The sequence below is a fragment of the Micrasema longulum genome, unplaced genomic scaffold (assembly GCF_059751315.1).
Source record: "Micrasema longulum isolate JH-2025_06_02 unplaced genomic scaffold, ASM5975131v1 h1tg000802l, whole genome shotgun sequence".
Taxonomy (NCBI): Eukaryota; Metazoa; Arthropoda; class Insecta; order Trichoptera; family Brachycentridae; genus Micrasema; species Micrasema longulum.
The window spans coordinates 227,230-249,640 of NW_028277994.1; the positions used below are offsets into that span (position 1 = coordinate 227,230).

The following is a 22,411-nucleotide window of genomic DNA, read 5'->3' on the forward strand; positions in this document are numbered from 1 at the left end:
TCCCTGATACAATGAAAAGACAACTGTACGACGAAAAGGTTTTGGTATGAAATCGACAAAAACGACGTTTTGCTGTCTCGTTTCCCGCACCTCAAAACTGAACCGATTTTGTTTTTTTTTTTATAGAAAGAGTTTCAAAATAATATTTTCTATGTTCCCATATATTTTTAAAGAAAAACATTTATCATATTTGTGTACCGTACGTCCGAAGACGGCAGATAAAACTGGGTGGTTTTTAGGGATTTTGGATGGTCCTAGAAACCGTAAGAAACCATTCATCAAAAAAGCAAAACATTAGAGACACAGTCCGTCATCACTCTGTGCCATAATCCAGATAAAAAAATAGGGGGCTACGTTTGTATGAAGAAAGTTAAGACCGCGTTTTTTCTTCGGAAATGAGGGGTAGAGTTAATTCGTTATTTAGAATCTAAAAAATCGACATCTATGTGTAGAAAGAATTTTCCAAAATTTTGCTTAAAATACCTAATATTATGTGCTTGCCTATGAAATCGCAGTTTCTACAAACTGGTCAATTGAACGTGGCTAACTTTGGTTTACGTTAAAACTCTTTTTTTTGGTTTAAACGTTTTTTACTTCGTAAGTCATTTGTTTTTTCGCCGTTTGCTATTGCTCAGATATTTTCATGAATTAATGGTGGATATGTTGAAAATTTTCATTCTTTTATAATATGAGCTTCTCAGCATGGATTTATGTCTGCTAGATCTACGCTAACTAATTTAATATTATACGAAAATGTCATAACTAATTCATTTACATTAAGAAAACAAGTAGACTCTATTTACACTGATTTCAGTAAGGCCTTTGACAAAGTGTGTTTAAAAATTCTTATCGCCAAACTATCTAAACTAGGAATAAGTGGTCCTATGATTAAATGGTTTCAAAGCTACTTGACTGATAAAACATTAACGGTAAAAATTTGTGACACTTTGTCCCAAACTTTCTGTGCTACTAGTGGAGTTCCACAGGGCTCCCATTTGGGCCCAATACTTTTCATCATCTTTGTTAATGATGTAATGGATGTATTTGATGATGTGGAGATATTGCTGTTTGCCGATGACATGAAGATTTTTAAAATAATCAATACTGTAAATGATTGTAATATTCTGCAGCGTAATTTAGATAAAATGTTTCAGTGGTGCTCTGCTAATAAACTGCAATTGAATATTAAAAAATGCCAGGTAATGAGATTTTTTAGAATAAAAAATCCCATATTATTCGATTATCTGATGGAAAATACTCAATTAATCTCAACTTCTGAGGTGCGCGACTTAGGCGTCATTTTCGACCAAAAATTATCCTTCATTAGTCACATTAACAACATAACTAGTAAATCTCTGAGAATGTTGGGATTCGTGTTACGTGTGACTAATGAATTCAAAAACATAGGCACTTTGAAGTTGATGTATACTTCTTTAGTGAGAAGTCAGTTAGAGTACAACTCGACAATTTGGACTCCTTACTACAATTGTCATCAAAATTCTCTGGAAAGGGTCCAAAAAAAATTCTTAAGATACATAAATTTTAAACTTGGAATTAGTCATGAATTTTTAAATTACGATTTTTTATTAAAAACATTAAATTTGCTTAAACTTAACGATAGAAGAAAAATTATAGACCTGTTAAATTTGTATAAAATTGTGCATTCTATATGGGATTGCCCAGAACTTTTGTCACTCGTCAACTTCAGGGTGCCTGGAAGGATAACTAGGCGGGTGCCACCGTTTTGCAGTAGTAACTCACGCACAGTGTATGATTGTAATGCCGTATTGAGCCGACTTCATGAACTCGGCAATAGTTGTTCCCACATATCGGATATATTTAATGTGGGGTATTGTTCTTATAGAACAAACCTTATAAACTTTTTCAAAGATGAGCAGTAATCATATTTAATGTAGTTACTTCATATATGATTTTCTGTTTTTTTTTTCTTTTATATATATTTTTATTATAAACCTTATTATGTTTAAAATTTGATTTACTTTTTATATTAATTTTTAAAGTTCTCGTATACTTTTTATTTCAAACTTTTGTTTTTTTTTTAAATATTATGTTATATAATTTTTAGGCTTGATTATTGTTCCTTAGTTTTGAGTGCAAATATGTAGTTTAAAAAATATCAAACCTTATATGTTTATATTATAAATTTGTAAAAGGCAATTATGCCGTGTATGTTAATAAAAAAAAAAAAAATGAGATTCGTCGCGGTACTAATGCGGTGCAGAAGGCACGTAACATCAATCATATGAACTACACGTTTTTGATTTGATCGTTTCCATTCAGGAAATTACAATCTCAACAATGAACTCCGTGGAAGACCGGAAACTCAGGTTGAAGGTGAGGAATTTAAAGCGATAGTGGGAGCGGACCCATCTCAGTCTTCGACTGAGCTAGCAGCAGCATTCAAAACGAATGACGAAAAAAAATAGGTAAGTCATTTACATAAAGTCGCCTAAATAAACGCTGGCGGTAACTTCACGTCGATGCCTGCATTGCTTTGCTGAGCCGATAATTTAGATGAGCCGTTACTTGCTATGAGAAATGGATTTTGTACGACGAAGTGTTCATCGTAGTGTTTATATAAAGAGGCTCCAGCCCTGGGCATTAGACATATTACCCAAAAGAAGCGTATGGCAACGGTATGGTGAACCCATGTCAGCGTTATCTACTACAGGTTCATAAGATCTGGCTAAACTGTAACTGCAGACGCATATTGTTAAGAATTCCAGGGATAATGAAGAAAGTCGCACTAAAACAACCGAAGCTCCAAATCGCTTATCGCCATTGCTACTTCACGACAACGCCCGGCCGCACATTTCGCGGCAGACAATTATTAAAGTAAAAATTAGTTGAAAATACACAATAAACAAGCCAATGATTATTTTTTTCTTGCGTTTTACTACTTAAGTGTTTTAATTTACGTAAATATTAAGTACCGATACATGCTTACTAAAAAAAAACTACAATATATCATCTATCACTTACACATAAATGTAAATACATGTATTGTTTTTCAGATACGTTTTTTCAACAACAAAAAATATCTTCGGTATAAACCTTCTGAGCTAACCACAACACGATGAGTAGGACTTTTATTTATATGTATTAATACTTATTGTATATTAAAATTTGCCTCGGAAACAGCCTGTTGCTGACTAACGCTATCTGCTTCTTCCATGCTGATCTCTCGTGTCCAAAAAGTTGGCAACAACGGCTTTCGGGAACAAAACTCAAATTGGGTTAAGACTTTTTCCACCCTATTTTCATTACATTCGTTGTAAGAATTTGCTGTTTTAATTTTTGGGCTTTTACTCGCATGTTAATTACGATATCGTTCAATTTTAAAAATCACGTATGATTATTTTGTGTATAAAAAAAATGCCATTGTTGAGATGTTGTTTGCGATTTATTTCATATCACTAAAATCAAAGAACACAGTCAGTTCGACTGGTTAAACATCATCGCGTAATTCTGTTACAAAAAGTACACCTAAATCAATTTTCATATATAAATTAAATGAGTTAATAAGAAGCGTGCTTAATCTTGTGCGGCCATGTTGATGTCGCTTTCCTTCTTATGGAAGATGACAACATCCTCAAAGTGCATGTTGTTGGTGTAGAAATAAGAGTCGTCAATGGGGCGGTCGAATGGATACCCGAAGGCAAGTCCATCCAGAGCGCGTGCGCCGCTGCCGATACCGCTGGACACCACGTGGTCGTATCCAGTTCCTTGTTTGACTGCGGGAGCGTGGAAGGGAACCACCATGACGAACAGCTGGAAGGGCATACCTCCCTTCCTACCGCGGGGAATGGCCAGTCTGCTGGGGAATCCATTGTGGGCCTCGGACATATCCAGAGGGAACTGTGATGAGCCAGAGAGAGCAGCGTTGACTTCCTTGTAGATTTGCTTGGATGAGGTCCAGTCTTTGATGTTCCACATGAAATCGTTGGAGTTACGCTCAATCATGTTCTTGCCAGATTTCACTAAGAAAATTAAGTAAATTAGAAAAAGGAAATACAAACACTTATCACAGTATTTGGGTTACACATTTTTTTTAAATGTTTAACTAAATTACGAAACATTTCGTGGATACTCACATTCATATACAAACTGGTCCAGTTCGACAAAGTTATGTCTGTTATCATTCAGAGACATGGGGCGACCCTCGCCGTCGTACTTGGGTCCAAGGAACAGTTTAAAGACAACCTGGGAAGCTTTGTCGGCAACAAGGTTTACAGTCACGGTGAATGGCTTGTGGTTCAACCTGTGCTGACGAGCCATAATAAAGTGGTTATCTTCCATTTTGGTAGCTGTTGGTTAATTAGAAAATACATTGTTAGATATAATTGTAAGAGACTCGTGGAAATAATTTTATAAATATTTATGTGATGGATGTTTTTCTATGTAAAATGATTCTGTCTGAATTAAAATGAATATATCGCACCTTCTTCCTTGGTCTGGTATACGGCATTAGTGATATCAACATCGAAGTGATCGAAGTAGGTAACCATTTTTTCAACTTCTACGTTCTCGATCTTTACTCCAGCGAAGGAAAGCTCTTCCTTAGTGTAAGGAGCATAGATGTTCTTGAACTGGACGAAGTATCCAACATAACGCTTGAACAATTGGTAGAACATGGGATCACGCAGAGCGGTCTGGTACTGTTCAAGGGCTGACGGAGCAACTTGGTGCCTAAAAAATTAAATGTATTAAAAATTGACTTAGTTAAGGAAAAAAATAATGCTTATATTTCTGTATTCTAATATTTTACCAGTTAAGAGGCTTCACGGAGTTTCCAAGAAGCATCTTGGCAATGAAAAGTGGATATCTGTAATATCTCAGGTTGTCAACTTCGTTATTAGATTCGATAATGCTTGCAAGCTCCTCAATATCATCGGGGTTCCTCAGGCTGATGGAAGTACCATCCTTCTACAATTAAACAAAGAGGTCAGTATACCATTGATATTGATCAAGTTTAAACAAAATACGAAAATATTAGATAAATTAAGTAATTAATTTATACTGGGCATACCTTGATAAGGAATCCAGCGTCGATGCTTTGACGGATTCGTGATTCGTAGTCTTCAACCTGGATGAGGTGTTGCAAGAAGTCTCCTTGTTTCAGGTCAAAGAAATTAGGCCTAATTGGGAAAGACATTCCGTTTTGGTACCTCAAAGATGGGTAGAATCCAGTTTTGACGGGCCAGTTCCATGAGAAGTCGGGGATCTCTCCTAATCCATTGGACAACCTTTCCAAGTAATAACGAGCCAAGAGCTGTTGATGGACATAATAGAAAAGCTCTCCACGCTTGTCCTTCTTCAGACCGAATTCTTCGCCGTCCATCCAGAAGGGATAATCCAAGTGGTAATAGTAATAGAAACTGTTCAAGCCGATATCCTCGGTGAAGTAAGACAGCTTTTGTTCTTCGTTGTAGTTCACATACCAACCGGAGTAGTTGCTGTTGATGATAACGACGTCTCCTTCTCCAGAGTGAACATGGGGAGAGATGTGCTCGGGATGTTCCTGCATCTTGACTTGGTAAGCCTGGTGCATAACTTCCTCGTTGAAGAAGTAGTACGGGTGGATTTCATAAGGAGGAGGAAGGATGATTCCCTGTGTGTCTGGGCGGTGCAAGATAGCTACGCTCACGACGTACACGAACAGTTGCTCGTTGAGGTGCTCGCGAGCCCAGCAGGCAGTGTTGTAGAAGGTTTCGTAATCCTTGGCGTGGAACAAGACCTTGAAGAATGCCTCAGCTTCATGCATATGCGCGGCATACATGGGAGAGAAGATCCTACCTTGAGGCAAATAGTGGTTCTTGTATTTCTGAACAGTATGCTTTACGTCTTGGGATTCCTAAAAATAAAATAAAAAGTTATAGAACCAAATAAATATGAAGACTTCGTATCAAATCATCGGTAGTAAAATGTTTGAACCTACAGCATATTTATCGAGATTGGCCTCAATACTGTAGGCTTTTCCAGCGGAGACCTGGTCCTGGTGGATGTTAGGTTGGTGCACATGGTACAACAGATGGAAGATATTCTTTTGTCTCGTCAAAAATTCCTTGTCGGCTGTAAGGGAAGATAATATTATTTTTAGAAACTTCGATTACTACAAAAATACGTATATATTTTAAGTTTTTTTTTAACTACTGTAATATTTATTATTTAAGATTTCAAAAGGCTTTCTGTTTCTAACTATTAGTTTTTTAGGAATTTCATTAGTAACTTACCAGACTTGGTGTCATAGTGCCTTTGGACGAGGGCGGCCGAAGCCAAGGCGACGCAGAAGAACAGGAACACCAAAAGACCCCTCATGGCGCTGGGATTGCGATGAGTGCAGTGACTAATGGCTCGCCTGCACCACCTTATATAGTCCCCATTCCTCGATAGCTCCCCCTAATCTCAGCTGACTGACCACGGTGACCGCTGCGGCTCTCTCGATAAGACCCCTAATCGTGTTTGTACTCTGTTGTCGACTGCTTCAGTGTTACATCTACTTGACCTTTTCATTCTTTTATATTTAATAATATAAATACTTACCTCACGATATTACGCATATGCGTACTCCCATTTTTTAACGTTGAAAATAAAACAGGATTTTAAAAAACTCTTATTTAATATCGGTTGCAACAAAAATATTCACTTACCTCCGCGTTTTAAGCAGGCTATACACGCGGCGAACATAAGTCAACCAAATGTTGACTTTACAGCAAAAACATGCTGAGGCGGATTAACTGTCAACAGCGCTCTAGGCAATTTAACAGTATAAATCTTATTCAAACTGGGTTTAACTGTGATATTCTACATAAGCAAACATAATTAATATAATTCAGCCATTAAAATCAAATTTCGGGTAGGTTTCTTATTTCCTATTGAGGAGTAGGGCAATTTTGTAAAAATATCGCAGAAAGTTACGAGCATTCAAGTATGTTTTTAAGTTCAAGACAAGTTTATATGAATATTTTTTTTCCGTCTGCTTTCAAAGTCTATATATCTAAGTATTTCAGTCGGAAAGTTTGGAAAATTTTGCTGTCATCTTTTAAAGGGTTAGGAAATAAAAAAAGTGACTATCTAGAAAAGAGCAATTTGGTTTATTGCCCTCTTCGTCGTAATAATGTAAATATATTTATTCATCATCGCTGGGATGATAAAACTTCAAGCGCAGTGCTTTACTGCCCATATTTCCCTATGACGACATACTTATTCAATTAAAAATATTAATTCATTTTATGGACGATCATATTTGTTCGATGAACAATACCTTTTAAAACTTCAAATAACTCGAATTTTGGTATGAACAAAAAAAAATATTTTTAAGAAGGAAGGTAAATATTATAATTTTTTTAATTCTCGCCGTCTGCATTTCTGTTTTTTTTTTATGCTTAATAACTTAATAAAGTTATTACATAACATCTTAAGAACTAATGTAAACTTTTTTTCACATAACTATTTTTTTCAAATTAATTTGAAATAATTCAATTCCTTCTATTTATTTTATCTCTTGAGGTAACCCTTGTACAGTGGGTTTTAAGATTCGGTTTTTCTCCTCGTTGGTAATCTTATATTTTTTTATCCCTTGTTTCATATATATGACATTGTTGGTGAAATTTTTTTTTTTTCATCCCTTTCATTATTTCATGTACAAAAATTGCTACATTATATTTTATTTGCTACTTTACTGTGAACAAGCCAATTTCTTTGTGCATTCTTTCAACATTAGAATGCATATTCCTTTTGAGTATAATCATCATCGTCTTATTTTGATGAATTTGTACATTTTTAACTTTCCCTTCATTACATAAAAAAAGAATGGAAGAACATTAATTTATGTGTGGACATGTATGATTGTTTTATAGATAAGAACACTACTCTTTATATCTATTACATTTCGAAACTGCGAAACTGTTGATAATATCATCACAGTCCAAAGACAGCGATAGCCCTGATTCGATGCAAAGCCTTGCCAGCGAATTAAGTCGATTATTTGACATCGCTGAGTGGAGGTAGTTTTTCACTCTTTTGAAGTAATGCAACTTTATATGTTCTTAAGTTCACGATTACAAATACTTGTGATTATCGATAAAAACTATTTGCGTAGCATCGGCAAAAGTATTACGTAAATTTCTAAATTACATTTTTTTAAGAGCTAGCACCGAGCGCCCTTTGAAATCTGACGCCATAGTTTACCCAAAGGATAATTCGTCTGTGCGTAATGCAATTATTATATTTTCTACTACAAGCTTTAAAAGGTTTAAACTATTGAGATGCATTCAAAGTATTTAAGGTGCGTACTATAATAATATTTATATTATATTTACATCTAACAATATAAATATTTAGAAGCGCGGTCTGACTTTTCTTTATACAAAAGTATTCCCTATTTTATCCCTGGATTAAGGCGTTAACACAAAGATTTTTTACTCACTATAGATATTTACCAGCGGCGTGTCTCCACCGTTTTGCATTTTTAAAATATTTCTAATGGGAACTAGAACCATCCAAAAACCCATAAAAGCTCTAAGTTTTATCTGCCATCTTCAGACGTATGGTATACAAAAATGATCAATAATTTTGAAAAACGGAAAAAGCAAGAAAATTTCATTTTTAGGGTGCGAAAAACGAAATCCAGATTTTATCGATTTTATTTAGGCATAATTAGTCCGGCGTAAGTTGTATTCTTCGCACAATATCGGGGGTGCATCTGTGAGAGAGTGACAGAAAAACTATGTACAAACACCTAAGCACTGAATGTATCTATTACTGCATTTCCTCGTAATATTCCAAATTATTTTTTTTGTATCCAAAACACGCAAAAATTTATTTTAAAATTACTAAAATAAGTTAAGAATAATTCAAGAAAAACAGCGCCTGTGTTTCTTCTCCAAAAATATATATCTTCCAATAGAATAAAAATTATTTATTTACATACATAAGTTCATTGTACGAGTACATTATTTGAGACATAAGTCCCAACTCCATGAGACTAAAAGTCCCGTGTTGAGATGGGACTTTCAAAACCGTATCAAATAGTAAAATTCCGATGATCAATATATTTTATTTTGTGTTGTTAATAAGTAAAGATAATACCATTTTTATCAATCTGGGATAGATCATAAGGTTGATTTTGTTATTAAATTAAACAACTCAGTTATATAATGTTGTTGAATCATTTAGCATCAATAAAGAAGTTCAGTGGATTAAAAAAATATATATTTGTAAATAGACTATTAAATTAAATAATTATTTTTTTCAATTATGTGGTAGGCAAACGCTCGGACCACTGCACCACGAGGCCGACAAGCGCGTTCGATTCCCGACATGGTTGACACGAAATATGTATTTAAAAAGGTGTTTTCATACTAGAATATTTTATAGTCCCTGGATTTGCACCTGAAGCTAAGATTGATCAATCTAATCATCTTACCTTCATGAAACAGAAATGATCAAGAAACGCAGCGATTGGTGTACAAATGCAGTGCCCTATGCACCATTAGGTGCGGAAAGGAAATGATGGAGATGATGAATTTTTATGTGTGTATTTATCGGCGCTATGGTTGTTTAAAGTTTTGTATTTCTGAAATTAATCCGCGTGTGACGTCTCAAGTTCTCTTCCGCTTCTTCTCGGTTAGTTTTTCCGATCGGTCGGTTGACGATAAGTAAACCGGAAATCTTCCACAACTCTTTAATCATCATAGGTTGATTAATTTGAAAGTAGTTCGTTTTTATTAATATTTTTTTCGTTCATTTTCAAGAAATTATGCCTATAATTCAATGCTTTAATTTTTCCGCGCGTAAGAAAACATTTATTGAATCCAATTTCCAGTAGGGCTCTTAAGTCCTATGAGGAACTTATTCCTCATTGTAAGTAGCATGTTAAGTGATCAATAAATTAGAGACGTTTTTATTTTGAAGGCAGTAACGTTTTGTAAATAAAAGGAAAGTTTGAATCACAAAACAGATTTTAATACTATAGTATTTATTTATTTATTTATTTATTTATTTATTGATTTACACGCCCAATGGGCTTTTACATATTTTAGAAATTACATTTAAGTGCAGCAGTGAAACATAAGTATGTAAGTTTGGTAAAAATAAAAGATAACATAAGAAAAGCTAAAAGATACAATAATAGGTAAAAATCAGGAAATGTACCAACATAGGTATATGGTACATAGAAAAATATTTTTAAAATTTACATATGAAAACATACACGCATACATATACATACATATAAGTTTATACATTATTAAAGAGATACATGAGAAAAAGAAATAGTAAATAAAGAAAAATATTAAGAAATTTTACATAAATTAATTTATAACCTTTTGAATACTTAACCTATATTTATATAAAGACAGACAAAATATATCAACTTCACCATACTCGTTACCTAACCGGTGTAGTCTAGGTATTGGTGAATTGTAATAATAATTGTGACTGCCAGGAGATTCAAAAAATAACGTTAGCTGCCGAGTATTTCGAAGAGGTACTTTCAAGCTGATAACACTAGTTAATTCCGGGACGTCCAATACGCCATTCGCTATTTTATATAAATTTAATAAGTCATTTATAATTCTTCTTTTACATAGAGTTGACATATTTAGTGTACATAATAAATTATCATAATCAATATTTTCAGCGGGTATATTAAGTTTGTAATTGATGAATCTAAGGAATTTACGTTGTACTCTTTCTAACTTTAAAATATGAACATTGTAATAAGGTGACCAAATTGTTGAATTGAATTCTAAATTACTTCTAACCAAGGCAGTAAATAGCACTTTGAGGGTAGTGATGGAATTAAAATCCTTTACAGTTCGCTGCAAATATCCGAGACATTTCATTGCCTTATTAGTGATGGTATCAATGTGAGGAATAAATGTCAATTTTTCGTCAAAAACTATCCCCAAATCCTTTATTTGTGTAACTCTTCCCAGATTGATATTATTAATGTTGTAATCGAATATTATGGGTTTTTTACTTCTTGTAAATGATATTACACAACACTTGTCGACATTTAAATAAAGTTCATTTTTCTGGCACCAGTTGTACAGCCTTACCAAATTAGACTGAAGAACTCCACAATCGGTATCAGAGGTAACAGTTTTTGAAATTTTAAGATCGTCGGCAAAGAGAAGAATGTCTACTTTCTCAAATATCGACACAATGTCATTAACAAACAAAGAAAACAGTACTGGTCCCAGGTGGGAGCCTTGGGGTACCCCACTAGATGCCTCAAACTGATACGAGTTATAACCGAATACTTTTACTAAGATTTTCCTTGATGACAGGTAGCTTTTAAACCATTCCAAGATATTACCAGTAATTCCCAGTGAACTAAGTTTGTGTATTAAAATTGTATGAGAAACCTTGTCGAACGCTTTACTAAAGTCAGTATAAATTGTATCAGTCTGATGACGTCTCTCCATTGATGTGATCAACCGATTCTGATGCAACATAAGGTTTGTAAGAGTTGATCTACCAGTTATGAAACCATGTTGTAACGGAGTGATAACTTTACTAATTTCATTGGTGAACTTAGTTAGCAAAACAGATTCCAGTAACTTTGGAATGGCTGACTGAATACAAATGGGTCGGTAATTGGAGACGTCAGTTTTATCTCCTTTTTTATAAATGGGGGTTAAGTATGAGATCTTCCATTTCTTGGGAAAGTTTCCAGTTTTCAAGGACAAGTTAAAAATTTTTGTAAGTGGACCAGTTAAAGAGGGACAACATTGTATAAGAAGAAGTGTAGGGATATTGTCTGGCCCAGCGCTTTTTTTTGGATCTAAGGCACAAATCCCCTTTTTTACATCAGAATCAGTAAATACACAGTCGTTAAAATCAATTAAATCTGTATTATCAATACTGTGTAACCTAGAATTAGAAGTAGAACTATAAACACTGCTAAAGTAATCAGCAAATAAATTGGCAACTTCCTGTGGTGTGTCTGCCATTTTGCGTTTGTAATACACTGTGGACGGAATTCCAGATTCCCTACTGTTAAGAATCTTGGAAAATTTAAAAATATGTTGCGGCTTAGATGCAGCCTCGACTTCAAATTTACTTACACAGTCTTGATAACAGGTTTTAGAAAGCTGCTTAGACAAAATTCTCAATTTCGAAAATTCTTCATAATCTTTAATGTCTCGAGACCTTTTAAAATTACTATGAGCAATCTTTTTATGTAGTATAACTTCAATAAGTTTTTTACTAAACCATTTAGGAAAATGACTTGCTATGAATGTAGTTTTAGGCACAGATGACTCAATGGCAGTATCAAGGATATGATAAAATTGTGCAATTATATCGTCTACATTTAAATTTTGATTTAAAAAGTTCCAATCACTGCTAAGGATAAATGAGTTAATGGCAGGAAAATCTGCTTTAAAAAAATTTAATCTAACATCAGAGGTTTTGTACTTTGCTAAAATAAGGGTTCCAAAATTAATGCATAAAGGTGGATGGTATCTATCAATTGGTAAAATATTTTCATTTGCAAGTTGCACTGAAATGTTATCTGAATTAGAAAAAACAAGATCCAAGAGACGAGTAAGACAATTATAAACATAATTTGCTTGACGGAGATTTAAAAACATTGACATTTCAATTATCTCACTTGACCCATGGTCTATGCCATCACTAGATTTAGTGTTGATACCATCTGGATCCCACTGTATATTGGGTAAGTTGTAGTCACCCGTCAAAACTATAGCGGCCTCAGGATACCGCCTTCGTAGACATTCCACTTCCAAATAATGATCTTTGTAGGTTTGCGTATCAGACGAAGGGGGAATATACACACAGCCTATTATTATTTTTTCTCGTTTTGATGAAATCATTACAAAAATTTGTTCAAAATTTTGTTTTTTACATTTGAGCATTCGTGATGAGAACTTAGTCGATACTGCAATCAAAACTCCTCCTCCACGAGATCTGTTAGAAGCAAGTTTATCCCGATCATTTCTATATATTAGGTGGTTGCTAAAACCAAGTTCGGTATTGTCGATGTTGTTGTTCAACCATGTTTCTGTAAATGAGTAAATGTCGAAATCCGTTGTTGGTAATGCAGTTTTAAGTGTCTGTAGTTTTGTTCTCACCCCCCTTACATTTTGATAGTAGAGTTTGATGGATTGTCGTTTTTTGTAAACATTTTTACTATTTTAGGATTGTTATTTATGTACTTTATTGTGATATCAGTCTCGCCGCTTGCTTTCCTACTATCAAGTTCATTACGAAGTTCGATAAGCTGTTTCCTTTGTAATGAAGACTGATCCTGGTACATGCGAATATTATTTTTTAAAAGGTGCTTCCTACTCAGTAGTAGTCGTGACCATTTGACCTCCAAAAATTCAACTTTAATTGCTCGAGGCCTCTCTCCAGTATTTCTTCCAAGTCGGTATATTTTTATTTCTTGACTTTGAACAGAGGAATCAAGCTCAGACAGTATTTTCTTGACAGCAGAATCATCTTCCTTAATAGCTGTGGCTCGGGTCGTAGATTGACTCTCAGGTAAGTTACATAAAACAATATTTTTCTCCCTGTAACTTCTATCTTGGACTTCGGATACTAGATCACAGATATTAAAGACGTCGATATTAGTTGAAGAGGAATACTTCTTAATCGTAGCAACCTCAGTCTCTAATGCGCTCATCTTTACTGCCATTTGTCCTATTGTGCACAAAATTTCGTTGGTTTTTGGGACTACTTTCCCGAGTTGTTCTTTTGTAAATTTATTATTAGGATCCATTAGCAGTGTAGTCAATGCATTTATAGCACGCTTAGCATATTCAACGAAAGATTGAGCTTCCATATTTACTTTTTCGTTTTTTTTTTAATTGAAAAATGGCACTGCTGTGTTCGCCTGAGTTTGTAGCGGACTTAGCTAGCAAGTACCTACTCAATGCGGCGCTGTCAAGTAGACCTCAGCCGGGACAATATGATTTATTCTAATGTAGGTAGACTCAACACAGATTTTTTTCGCATAAAATTTCAAATCCTTCGAGATTACAAGTAAACTAGTTGTAAAATATCTCACCAGGCAAAGATCGATTCCTTATAAATACGTATGTTTAAAAACAATCGTAAATATGCACCTTTAAGCTTTACTAACTGAATTTAAAGCGAGAGCAAAAATATTAGTACTTGCACTCTACACGGTTTACACGGTATGTTTAACTACAAGCGTAACTTTTGTTCTCGACTCAAAATTTAAGGGATAGTGGATACGAACTGATTTCTGATTTAAGTGTTTTAAAACATCACTGATACTCTAGTCTCTAGTCGAAACAATTTTAGTTCATTTGATTGCACAAATTCAACAACCGTTGTAGTTCTATTATTCAAATATATTCACGCTGCCACTGAATAATTTAATTCATCCATATTAAAATAAGAACGAGATGTTCACAATATATTATTAATTATTTATACATGAGAAACGAGTGGTATAGTAAAAGTATTAATCTCTAAATACAGTGACCCGTGTCAGTTCATATCCGATCTCACCTAGTGCAATGCGTATTTTACTTTCTCATTCTATTATAAATAATTAGTTTTCGAAGGTTAACTTAATGTTTGCTTTGTATTTAGAAAAACGCCCATTTTAATGTTGTAATGAGGAACTTCAGCCCTACGGTAAATTGGATACAAAAAATGTTTTCTTACGCGGGGTAAAAATTAGAGCATTAAATTGTAGTGCAAAGTTTCTTGAAAATGTACGGAAAAATAATAAAAAAATATTTTTATAAAAACGCACTACTTTAAATAACGTCACTGGTTCATGTGAATCAACCTATGATTTGAGAGCTATGGAAGATTTCCGGTCTGCTTGTCGCTTCTGGACCAATGGGAAGAGCTGAATGAGAATAAGTGGAAACGAACCTCTGATGTTACACGCGGAGTTATTTCAGAAATACAAAACTTTAAAAAATCGTAGCGCTGATAATACGATATACAAAAATTGAAAAAAAAATTTTTGACTTACTTTAAGTATAGTCTATTAACAAATAAGAAAAATAATTAAAAAACCACTGAACTTCCTCATTATTCCTACTCCGTCGTGCGATCGAGCGTGACCACTATGCGAATATCCCCCTCCTTAATATTATTAATGATTATAAATATACAAAACGACAATTTTTATTTAGGAACAAAACGCTAAGCTTCCATATTAGAGCATTATCAGCAAGTGGAAAAGAGAGGATATGGAAGAAAGTTGTAAAAAATACTCCACAACACCCAGACCAATTGAAAAAAAAATATTTCTTGGTTTTTTTTCTAGCAACTGGCGGGAATCGACGCTCGTTTCGCAGTTAGTCGTCTAACCAACTGCGCCACGGCACCTGTCAATAATCATTATTTAAATACACAATCATATGTATGTATTGTATGTATACGGACCGTATTATTATATTTTGTTTATTGTATTATTTTAGTTCACAAACAATAAACAATACATATGACATTGGTATAATAATCACAAATTGTTATTTTAGATATTGTTCATCAATTATACACAACGCAGCATGCTCAAAAAGAAAAAAAGATTATGATAGTTTTTTTTTTAATTTATGGCCTGGATTTTTTTCTTACAACTGGCAGGAATCGAACCCGCGACGCCAGTTTCACAGTCGGCCGTCTAACCAACTTCGTCACGACGCCTGTCATTGGCTAGCTTGGCTGGCTTAATTGAATTCTATGATTGTTATACAAGTTATTACAATAAAATATTAGTAACAAGTTATTACAAATTATTTGACCTAAGTGAATATTTGATTTTATAAATTGCGTTACAGTTTTCCTATAATTATTTCATGTATCGTTAAAGATATCAAAATCAACATTATTTTCTACATTATTATACAATATTAACACACGTGATAGTAATAATGCATTAAAGTGCGCCATATTATTATTGAAGGTTGAAAAATAAAATTTTGCGTACGATCTGACTGGGGACATTCAGCGGTACATTCTCTAAAGAAAATGTAGAATCAACATTACAATTAATTATTTTATAAAGATATATCAAGTCTAAAATATGCCTCCTAAATTACAACTTATTTAGATCAAAATTTTCTAGGTGCTGATCATAAGACTGAAGGGTTCTGCCCAGGTTACATTTAAATGTTAGGATACGAAAGAGTTGTTTTACACATATTCAACTTAATTATTGTGAGTTATGTAATGTGGTGACTGGTGACAAGACTACAGATACAAATTCCAAATCACTGCGAACTAATGAATTGTATAAACAAATTATAGATATAATATTCTGAATATAAAACCTAACCTCTTTAGGGCTTTTTCTTTGATATTATTCAAATGAGTGGAAAATGTAAAGCCAAGAGGTATTCCTAGGTCTCGAATCATGTTAACCGAATAAATGCTCATATTGTTAATACTGTAAATGATATATTTCGTTATTCTTTTCCTTGTAAATGTAATCTTGTTACATTTTTGTACATTTAAGTGCATATCATTTATATTACACCGAGTACTCAAAGTATCAGGATCTTTTTGGAGCATTTGTTTGTAAGCTGATGTTTCAATTCTACGGAATATCTTTAGATCGTCAGCATTCATCATACAGCAGAAAATCACATTTTAAGAAAGAGCCAAGATCATTTATAAAAATTAAAAATAAAAGGTAAAAATACAATCATTATATTAATATTATACGGATATTATTATACCTATAAAATACGAATTTTGCTCAATCGTTGGATACGTTAGACATTTTAAAAATCATTGTAACTCCAATGAAACGGCCGTTTTATGTTCTGTGTCAATTTAAAATACTATTATTAAATCTAATTTATGCACAATGATAAATATGCTAAGGACTTAAATAAGTTCTCGCTAATAGCGAGAATACACTTACTACGTAATTTTAGCATTTTTACACCGGGGAATACTACAGCCCACTTCAGTGACGTTCAGTTGACGTCACAACCACCAAGGCCAAACACGTCGCGTTTTTCTACAAACGTATTTTTATTGAACTTCTTTTTTACATTTTCTTTTTTTATAGAAAAGAAATATTTGCGTTCTTATGATTTACCCAAATATTTCATTTTGAGGACCATTTTCAACGAGTTGTAAATAACTCACTATTAGAAAATGGGAATCAAGTTGGGGTAGAATGGGATTCGAACCACGGACCTTTGATCCGTGAGTCCGAGACACTAGCCACAGGATCACAACCCGATTCATGTATGAAAACATTTCTCCACAATATCCATATTGATTTTGAAAATACAATAAATTGTTCTAAATCCATTTCATAAAATTTAATCTCTATTCGTAGTATGTGATATTTCCCTATTATTATTCAAACAATACGTTTACAATGATTATTTTTTGAAAATCTAACATAAATCATTGAAATATTTTTATTATATTTATATTAGAATTTTTTGTAGTACCGACGCAATGTTATATGCATCATTGGGTGCGGATAAGAGAATAACGATAATTTAATTAAAATACACTATTTTTTTATTGACGCGAGTTGCTTTCTTTGTTTTCATTTTTAGTATCTACAGAGCTTTATTTACTGTAGGGTATGTTTAATTATATGTCCCAGGATAGGACGTTGGGGCCTTATCTAAGGACTTTTTAGTATATACTTATTTATACGCCCAAGAAAATCGAAAAACTAGCAACAAAATAAAATACATAATTTAGTATTTTACAAAAATCTTAATTTTGAGGTTCGCAATATATGAAAGTCTCGTAAAAACTATGCAGGCCGTTAATTATTTTACTTGGAGTATAATTTTTAACCCGGCTAACCCATTGAATCATTAAGATACTGTCACTAACGAAGAATATTCGTTTTAGTAGTTTATTCTAACTTTTTATTTATTTTACTTTTTCCTTATAAAAAACGTAACAAATCATAGATCCATTCATTATTTGCAAAGCAAAACAAATTACGGTAATAAAATGCAAAATTATCTAAATACGTATTGTTTTTTATTTAGCCTTGACTTAGGTATCTCGTCGAAATGACCTCAGAGTAATAATTCACTACCAGCTTAAAGAGACGGCCTTTCACACTATTGCATAGAACAAAAGCGTTCCAAATTGCCGGTTTAGTTTGGTGTAACGGGCGGATTCGGTTGGCACTTGCAATTCTCGACCTGGATGCCTACGGCTCATTGCATTGCTGTAAACTGTAGCTAACTTCGTGATTGATAATCGTGTTATGCTTTTTATCCGTATGGGCGAAATGAAACAAGTACTATCCCGAAATTGTTTTTTTAATTCTCGCGTTCGTGCGGAATTAAGAATTCAGATATTTGTGTGAAATTGAACCAGCACCCGGGCCAATATTTTCGACTCGATGGCTACACTCCGAGGTAAACAAATTATATTCAAATACAGTTATTTATTTTGTTCATGGTGGTGCATATGTTTGTTATGCCAGAGTTCTTAGGTTCGATTTCCGACAGTTAATAATTATTTAAAAGCTTTCACAATCCTTTCACCGTAATATTTCATGGACCCAGGACCTGCATCTAAAGAATAGGACTGATCATCTTGCCTTTAATATTACAAATGATTGCTGATACGCTGCAATTGGAGTACTGATGCAGTGTCCTATGCATCATTGGTAGCGGAAAAGAGAATAACAATACTTTTATTTAAATTAGAATATTTGTTTATAGACGCGAGTTGCTTTCTTTCATTTCATTCTTAGCATTTACGAGTTGCTTAGTTGGTTTTCATGCCGGCTGGGTGTGAATCGGTTCCTCTCTCCGACCGTAGCTTAAAATTCGGAAATATATTGTTAATTAATTGTTCAAGGCATTGAGTTAATACTCTTAAGTCGCTAATGTGTAGAAGTACTAAAAACAAAAAGAGACTATTAATTTGGGGCATTATTTTGACACATTATTACATTGGATACTTTATTCTAACCATACTTATATGGAAACAGTGAAAACTCTTAAACGTGATTTTGTAAATATGCTCCCGTTAGAATGTGTTATTTGTGACAAGCGAGCAGCGTTGCCAACCCTACTGATTTTTCGGTAGATCTACAGATTTTTCGTAAAATCTACCGAATTTGATCGAAATTCTACCGATTTTTAAACGTTTCCTTTTTTTCCATGGAATTTTTTTTTTACTATTTATTCATCCCCAATATAGGCAATCTACTTATGAAAGAATTAACCAAACACTAACATTTTTCTATTTGCTCCGAAAGCTGCTTTTTCTGTCATCTGTTTATTATTATGAATACTACTTATCCTTCGGTCGTACATAGTACAAGCATTGATTGGTTGGTATTAGTATAATATAGTAATTCCCGATTATTTTCAAAGTTAATGAATTATATTTATGTCATTTCTCTTCATAATTTCATAGTTGCTTTTTTCATCTAATATAATTTCAGCGGATCATTTAATAAAAAATAAAGGTTTGTTTTACCTGTAACTATTTTCAGCTAAAATAAAAGCTACTAATTGCTGCTCAAAGTTCAGCAATTAGTAGTTATTTTTATCATTGAGCTTAAAATTACAGTAAACGTAAAATTTACGTTGATATTGTTATCTCACTGGAAGTTGAATTCGTCACTCCCCACGTGTCAAGCAAACATCAGCCATAAGTCCAAGGAGGCCGCCATTTGGTTTGATAAAAAAAAAACAATTTTGTAGGGGAATTTTAATACGTCCCCCCTTCCACCACTCCTATCCCCCAATGTACCGAAATCTACCGATTTTTTTTCTGTATCTACCGATTTTTTAATGATGATAGATAGCAACCCTGCAAGCAAGGTTTAGTTTTAAAAAAATAGCAATCTCGATAATATCAATTCTCGGTATCACGACAATTAATTGTTAAAGTAAGGTCTTTTTCCTCTTATTCCTTTAAGGCTACCAGTGGTGTACCTCAAGGTTCTCATTTGGGTCCGGTGCTTTTTTTTACTTTTTATCAACGATATTAAAAAAAATTTACAATATACATAAAAGGTAAAAAAGAGTATTTAAAAAAATAGGATAATTACACAGAATATATATATGGGATTTGTTATATTAGCTTTGACATTGTGTAAATTAACTAACTAAATAACATAAGCTTCACACAGACACTTCTAACATAAACTTCAACAAGGGTCTAACTGTCCATGCGCTCTGTATCTGCAGGATATGTCGTAATCTAAAATTTATCTGTAATTTTGTCACGTTATTTATAAAAAATGGGAGCTAGACAAAATTTATATAGTTGGAAACGGGGAACTGAATCCCAACCGACTATGCGTTTTGTAGCTGCAAGACATGCTGGGATGTTTATTGTACAGCGCCCTTGAGGTGATTTTCATGAAAATGGCGCTATATAAGTTATCCAGAATAAATTAATGGGGTATATTAATTTTATGTTGCAGGATAAGATGCTGGGGCCTTATTTAAGGACTTTTTAGTATTAAACAACGATGTTTCGAGTTTTTCCAAATTTCTTTTGACAAGGACTGGATTCAACCCCCTAGGGAGCTGTTGATATTAACGTATGACAACATAGATGAAGAACATTTTAGAGAAGAGAATATAGAAGTCTAGGCATTTACAGGGCTTATGACCTGTCATTGGCTGGTTTAAGTGACCACTTTACAAAATCTATCACAACACTATCATCGGTTGATTCGGAAGAATTTGTGACGAAGATCATTTTTATCAACTTTTCCATACATTTTTGAGAAATTACGCCATACAATTAAATGCTCTTTTTACCACGGCTAAGAAAACATTTTTTGCATCCAATTTCCCGCAGCACTGAACTTCATCATTTGTTGACACATTGTCTGGGTTTAAAAAAGGAGATTTTGTCTTGTCGGTCTAGACGGCACATGAAATGGAAGTTTTTGAAGATCAGGGAAATCAATTTTATTGTTTATTAATTTATACAATAGTAGCTGATCAAACATAACTGTCCCATTTTGAAGAGGGTCTTTCTACATAGTTCCCTTCTACATACACCAAACCTAGGAGTGATGATACCCCTCTGGCTAATAGATTCGCCCATACGTACAAAAACCATTCTATGATCATCAACCACGAATTTAGCTACAGTTTACAACAATACAACGGGCCGTATGTACTCCGGTCGAAAATTGCAAGCGCAAACCTACACTGTCCGTTAGACGTTTGTTGTTAAACTAAAAACGAAACCAAAAACTTTGAACGCTTTTGTTCTATGCGATAGAGCTAAGAGGGCTTCTCAAGCGAATAATCACTCTGAGCATCAATTTGTACCGTACAGTAAAATAAATACAGGATGTTCTTTAAATCTGTCACATCCGAAACCACGATGATCAGTTTGAGCAAGAGGACATATTAGCATATTAAAAAAAAATATTAAGAAGAAATATTTTTGTTTTTAATAAAATATTAAAAAAACAAATGGTTGCCTACTTCTGCAGGGGAGAAGAGAGGGGAGCGCAGTCGCTCAGTTGTCAGTGCATCAGACTTCCCCTCCCCCCTCCTCGTTTCTCCCCAGCAGAAGTAAGCAACCATTTGCTTTTTTGATATATTTTTTTTAAAATATATACATTCTAAAAAAGAATTTTAATGTGCCAATATGTCTTCTTTCTCGTACTGATCATCATGGTTTCGGATGTGACAGGGTTTAATGAACACCCTGTATAAAAATGGATAGTAAAATATTTTAAAATTTTTATGGCTGTTTGACTGACAAATGGAGTTTCTCTTGAATTTTTGTCTGGGCGGATGAAGAATACAGTTCTGTATGTAAAATAGAAGCAGAATTCTGGAGGTGTTTTTTTTTTTTGTTTACAATATACATAAGAGGTAAAACAGAGTATTTAAAAAATAAAGGATAATTACATAGCAATGAAATACATATTAATAGTAAAAATAGTAAACAAAAATCCCACAAAGGCATGGCCTGTTCGTGGGTATACAAAAAAATGTTAATGAATTTTTGCTCCTATAATAAATAGACAGTTATAATATTTTTGTGTAACATAAGAAAGAGAAAATTAATAGGTAAAAATACTGAAAAAGTAAATCGAGAGGAGAAAAGCCCGCCTCGTAGTGTAGTGGTTGGCGCGATCGCCTACCATGCTTGAGGTCCTAGATTCGACACCTGGGAGGGTCGATATGAAACATTTGTTTATAAGATGTTTTTACACTACAACATTTCATTGTTCCTGGACTGGCACCTGAAGCGTAAGAATGATCAACTTACCTTCCTATAAAAGATGATCGAGTTACACCGCATGTACTTTACCAATGCCTTATGCACCATCAGGGCTGGTATTCCAAATGCTCTCGCGGCCGTATTATCTCGTGTATTTACATACAAAATACATTAAAAAAACTGTTTTCTTGTGCCACGAGTGGTTCAGAATAGCACC

General features: G+C 33.7%; 1 protein-coding gene and 1 long non-coding RNA gene across 2 annotated transcripts; one reads left to right on the forward strand and one right to left on the reverse strand.

The window, feature by feature from the left end:
* Positions 1 to 3,405: 3,405 nt before the first annotated feature.
* On the reverse strand, positions 3,406 to 6,365 carry LOC148278962 (hexamerin-1.1-like). The gene is made up of 7 exons (XM_088230660.1): positions 6,255 to 6,365; positions 5,960 to 6,093; positions 5,051 to 5,875; positions 4,790 to 4,947; positions 4,463 to 4,710; positions 4,116 to 4,328; positions 3,406 to 4,001 (listed from the first exon to the last, which is right to left on the reverse strand). The coding sequence occupies exons 1-7, from the start codon at positions 6,337 to 6,339 to the stop codon at positions 3,556 to 3,558; spliced, it is 2,109 nt and encodes a 702-aa protein (XP_088086786.1). The 5' UTR covers positions 6,340 to 6,365; the 3' UTR covers positions 3,406 to 3,555.
* A 10,993-nt stretch (positions 6,366 to 17,358) lies between these two features.
* On the forward strand, positions 17,359 to 20,769 carry LOC148278963 (uncharacterized). The gene is made up of 2 exons (XR_015823019.1): positions 17,359 to 18,392; positions 20,423 to 20,769. It is a non-coding gene; the product is annotated as an uncharacterized LOC148278963 (long non-coding RNA).
* Positions 20,770 to 22,411: the final 1,642 nt, after the last annotated feature.

What these genes read in the sequence shown, in the direction of transcription:
- LOC148278962 (XM_088230660.1), bottom strand. Translation starts at nt 6,339, where the DNA reads ATGAGGGGTCTTTTGGTGTTCCTGTTCTTCTGCGTCGCCTTGGCTTCG. An exon ending in ACGCTGGATTCCTTATCAAG is followed by an intron (nt 4,948 to 5,050) that starts GTATGCCCAGTA and finishes GTTTAATTGTAG; the next exon opens with AAGGATGGTACTTCCATCAG. An exon ending in GGACCAGTTTGTATATGAAT is followed by an intron (nt 4,002 to 4,115) that starts GTGAGTATCCAC and finishes TAATTTTCTTAG; the next exon opens with TGAAATCTGGCAAGAACATG.